Source organism: Pomacea canaliculata, linkage group LG6 (genome assembly GCF_003073045.1).
Source record: "Pomacea canaliculata isolate SZHN2017 linkage group LG6, ASM307304v1, whole genome shotgun sequence".
Lineage (NCBI taxonomy): Eukaryota > Metazoa > Mollusca > Gastropoda > Architaenioglossa > Ampullariidae > Pomacea > Pomacea canaliculata.
The window spans coordinates 18,640,730-18,646,284 of NC_037595.1; the positions used below are offsets into that span (position 1 = coordinate 18,640,730).

General features: G+C 38.1%; 1 protein-coding gene across 1 annotated transcript; it reads right to left on the minus strand.

The window, feature by feature from the left end:
- Positions 1–1,417: 1,417 nt before the first annotated feature.
- LOC112566915 lies at positions 1,418–4,526 on the minus strand. Its single transcript, XM_025243343.1, has 2 exons — positions 3,557–4,526; positions 1,418–1,488 (listed from the first exon to the last, which is right to left on the minus strand). The coding sequence occupies exons 1-2, from the start codon at positions 4,524–4,526 to the stop codon at positions 1,418–1,420; spliced, it is 1,041 nt and encodes a 346-aa protein (XP_025099128.1).
- Positions 4,527–5,555: the final 1,029 nt, after the last annotated feature.

Below are 5,555 nucleotides of genomic sequence, written 5' to 3' on the forward strand. Positions count from 1 at the left end.
GTGTCAGTACTAAGTCTCATCAAACGTCTAACAATTCGCGCGTAGAAGTGCTTGAGCTCTAAAATTTAAATACATTAAAATTAGTTATAGTAATAACAACAACGAAATGACCAAAAATTTAATATCAGCAAGATTATTGTCACAAACATTAATAAGGATAAACAATTCTTGTGTCATGCTATCTTTATGTTGGTGCAATAACCAATAGAAGGTATTCATACTTCAGACGACACATTAAAGCAATTAGTGTTCACATTATAGTTAACTGTATTCCCTTTGAGAAAGGTCATTGCGTCAAGAATGTCCCACAATATTTTATGTAGCATTTTACGCAATTATTAAAAGAGACAATAACACTGTCCTTATACTACAGAGTTATAAGGCCGTGAATTACCGTATATAAGAATACATATATATATAGTCCATTTTATTTCTCTCGCATGTGTATATAAATATATATTACAGCAAGTTCAACATGTTTCAAAGATTGACATGTGAGACTTTAACGATGGTTAATGTAAATTTACAAACATAAGCAAAGCTTTCTATTTTGCAATCTTTTTCTGTGTTGTTACAGAAGATTTTAATTTAACAAATCCTAAGAAATATAATTATAATACGTTTAAATAATCGTTGATGGTATTGTGGCCTTATCTTCAATATCTGTGAACAAGTTCGCAATACAAATCTTACACTCTGTGTGTGTGAACTAGAGATGGATGTTGTACAGTGTAAATTCTGTTAGTTTAGCTTGTAAAGTAGAAATATAAAAACGGCTACATTAGTGTATTAATCAGTCCTCGCTGTTTGAAACATTGACTTTTAAATCAATTATCTTATTATGCTGCACATTCAAAAGTAAATGTCTCAAGAAAGGTAAGCTTCACTACAAGACACTGATCAAGACTTGTTTTTGTTGACAATACTTATCATCTGTCCGTTAGCCCTTGTGAACTCAGGGTAATGAGCACGTGGAGACGGTCAGAGGTTGCGATTGCCGCTGACTCGGGCTCATCACACTCTCAACACCTCCATCAACTCACACCGACATTTACGTGTACGCGCACACTTACACTAAATTGCTAATGACACGTTTAACTGACTCAAGCCCCCAGCGCGTTTAACCCTAATGAATAATACAAGGCAGTGTAATGTATTAAAGAAAGCTATTAATCATCGAGAATTTACAAAATGATACAATTTCAAAATATAGTCGTTTTCTAGGTGTCCCGTATTATCTATCCCTAGTCCCGATATCGTGAGCAACTAAATATCTAATATTAACACTAATAACTACACACCTCACTCTCACTTGTCTGGCCACTTATCTCGTCACACCAAAAGTCTCTCGCCACGTGGAGGATCGACGTCCTGGAATCCGCTGATGTCCTCCGTCGTTCGTGACCGCCTCCTTTCTCTAGCTCAGAGCTTCTGGAACTACCACGTGGTAACACGTGCCTCTCACGTCCTCTGAGGCCAGACTGCTGTCTAGAACATAACAGAGTCTAATAAGGACCGACATTTATCTACCAGCCTCTGCCTCTACTGTTTGCGACCAAACATCTACTGGAGATGAAGTGTCGTACACTCTGTGGTAGAGCGGGTTTAACCTCTGAGTCAGTTGTGCTGGAGCCGCCACGATACCAAGACAAACAGCGGATAATCTTAAACAGATTTCTGCTACAACCTTTCTACTCGAGCACCAGTGCGAAAAGATAATGATTCTTTCCCGAACATGATGTTAAATTCTAATCTGCTCGATGTTCTCCCTCGTGAATAGATCAGGTTCAAAACCCACACTATCGCGTATTACCAGTTATCACGGGACAGCCCTCATAACCATAAAGGATCTTGACGATTTTCTACGAACTCCCGACAACATTTTAGGTTCCTCTAAAAATAAACGAAGTGCTTTGAGAAGAACTAACGGTTTCATACACGAGATGAAGACAGACGAGGAGAGGACAAGCGTCTTTGTCAGCGCCACCTGCTGGTAGTTTTTTTCCTTGGTCGTAGAACTCGTCTCTCGCCGCCATGCCATGGCAGTGGTTAGTGGGATACTGTAATGAATGTTGCCAAGGAGACAATAAAGAAAGTAGCGAGAGGAAGACTAACTCCAAAGGCAGTGTAGACGATCGCACTGTATTGTATCATGTTGTATGTTGTCTAATGCTTCGTGGGATGATTAGAAGTCCAGTAAACATTAACTTATCAACACTGTATGCAAAGTAACATCAATTTCCACGTAGTTCAATAATCTATCTGAAAAATACCCATTTCGGGGTATATAACACAAGAAAGCTCCGAGGTGGTATAAAAACTCATTAACAGAATATTTTTCTGATAATTTTAAGACGGAAAACCTTGATTCCTGCTCCACGTACTTGCCGTAGAAAAAATAATATTTATTCCACAGTAATACAGTTAAGCAAACATTGAAAATCCCTTTTACAGCATAATTATACTCCTCAACACATACGAAGTCCATAATCTCTATCCACCATAAACACCAATTATTTCGAAGGAAAATAACTAGCAAAGAAAATAAAGTCGCATGCACTTGGTTTTACATGCTACGACAGCTATTGTCTGTAAGAATGCGAAAAAAGACAAATTTGTATGCTTAATGAGAATAATTATTATTTCACATCGTATAAGACTAACAACTTTCTAACGACAATTTAACATTTCCAACAAACTTTACGAAACAAATAAAACCTCGAGCAGTGATTTGCTTGGTGTGAGCAAATGTCAGCATCATCTGTAGAGGATGTGTATGACTAGATATGTATTATAATGCCTCCCCAAGCTAAACCTACCTCGCCCGAGGTTCGATAAAATTCCAGAATAATTATGTAGAAAGTTGTTGGCGTACTGAGCAATTTGAAAACATTTAGCGGTTGTATCATTCAGAGTACAAATGAGTTCCTGTGCATGTTTGGTTCTGTGCTAGCTCCTTATTTCCCTACACAAAGTGAGTTCAGGCGAATCATATCTGGAACCACTGGCTTTTTAATTTACCTAGAGTTCGGTAAAAATTTATGTTTAATATATTTTGTTCACAGATTAACCTTTACATGATATTTATTCCCATGACCAACCCTAATGACTATTATTAGAGTTAAAGATCAAACTTGATAACCTTTCTTTAAATACTGAACGTTTGGTTGGTTGTGGGCAAAAGCAAGAACATGTCTTTCACTGTGGCATCAAATATCTCAACACCAGACTCGAGCAGGTGCTCATATAAAATATCACATAAGATCTTCCAAGTAATTTCTGGGGTGTTTTTTTTTTTTTTTTTTTTTTTTGCATTTTCCAAGTTCAAGGATCCAAACGAGGAACTTCTCTGTTTGTGTTGATTTTACTAAAACAGCAAAATAAATAATAAATGACTTACTGACAGATATCTATGTCAGCAACGATGTGTTCCTATGTTCACGTCTTGTACATCCACAGACAGTCAGCTCGTGTCTGTATCGCGCCGATCGAGTGTAATAAATAAAGATGTAGACAGAACTGTTTATAACTGGGAATATATTTGCAATTGCATTACAGATCCCATAATAACGAGAATGTGCTCCGTAGGCTGAGAAGTCCTCTACAAACACACGCACAGCTTTGGTCAGGACTAAAGGCGTCATAGACAAGATGTAGACACTGGAGGCCAACACCAGGGTCTTAGTCAGCGCCACCTGCCGCTCGTTTTGATCCGTACCTGAAGAACTCGTCTTTTGTCGCCAGGCCATTGCAGATGACAGTTTTATCACAGTGATAACCGTTGCTAAAGACACGATGAGAAAAATGATGAGAGGGACGCTAATTTCGAAGATAACGTATACAACGGTGTCAATAAGAACTCTGTTGTCAAGCCATAGTATTGTAGGAGTAAGCTGCCATCGACTGCGTCCCCCAAATTTTATTTCGACCACGTTGTATTTAAGTGACTGACCTATAAAGCCAAGCTGACATATTAAAGCTATGGTGGATAACAATATCCCCATCGTTCGCGTCCTGATGAGTGACGATGCTCGAAACGGAAATACAACGCACACGCAGCGCTCTACGGCAATGACCATAAGGTACAGACCGGAAGTAGTTCTACACGCGAAAATAACTCCTGAACAATAAGCAACAGTCTTGACATATTCCTTCTCGCCGATGTCTTGTACATGGAATGCGAAAAGAACAATTACAAGACTGTACATAGCAGAGCACAGAACAAAACAAAAGTCCGCGAGGGCCAGGGCAAAGAGACAAAGGTTCATGCGATCTCGCAGACCCTGACGGTAGAAGACGAAACAGTTGATGGCATTGCCAAGAACACCAAAAAGACTGATGGCAAGAGTTGCTAGTCCTCCAGTGAACAGATGTATGAGCAGGTAAGTGGTTTCGTATATTAATGTGTCCGGGTTTTCGTTGTAACTTCCATTGCAGGTCTTGACTTGTGAACAGAGGGAGGTGGTCAGTGACTCTGTACTGGCCATGTACTGAACAGAGAGGTTGAGTGGCTCTGTGTCGCCCATACGTTATCCATGTTTGTAACCTACCACGGTTTAATTAATATGAAGTGAACGACCATTTTTTTTCTCGAGAAATATTGGAAAATACCTGGATAATGAATTTTATAAATACATTTTTCTCAACATTTTTTGGAACCATTATTTTTCAGGGGTTTATGACAAACAGAGGAGATTATTCATGTTGCTCTGAATTATGATCATTAGATTAGTCCTTTCTTAAAAATATATTTCACGCTTTTCGTATGATGGGACAATAGGCGGTTTCCCCGCTAATTAATTAAAAATAACTCTAGTAATTAATTGTCTACCTTGTGTTTAGACTAATTCCTAATGGTTTTTCATAGCTTATAATCCCGCAGCTCTCTTTCTCCACCTCTTGTTAACTCATGAAATAATAACATTCTAGTTTTCCGAAAGTTCCCCACAGTACAAATACTTACATTAAAATTACAGAAAAAAATCGGTTTTCTTTCGTCGCCAATTTTGTGCCGGTGTGTGTGTGTGTGAGAGAGAGAGAGCGCGCGTGTTTGTGCATGTGTGTGTGATTAGGAGACAGTAAAAGGCTAACTATATTTTTATTTTTAGTTATTTATTTGTTTTTAAGAATATCATACATAGCATTAAAATCTTCAAAAAAAGCTTAATAAATGATTTAAATGAAAAGATAGGTCTTTGCTTTCGTTTAATTAATTTTTGTTTTGTTTTGGTGAAAGCCCCTTCACAAGCTCAGTGTGTATTGTATTGAAAACACTGTCATGAATTTCTTGTTAGTATACAAATTACAATTGATAAGTTCTACCTGCCCACTAAAAATATTTCTTACAGCAGTAAGAACAGTAGGCTGACCAGAGCAAGTGAACATCACTCCAAGTATCAGTCTGTAGGGCCAACCCGGGGTACCTGTCGTAGGATAAGCACCATCAGAGTAGAAATAGCCATACATCTATATTATTAATATGTAACGTTTTGCACTTTAGTTTACAATAATGGGATCATGTGTAGCATGTGTACAGCTGACCCACAGGCAAAGAC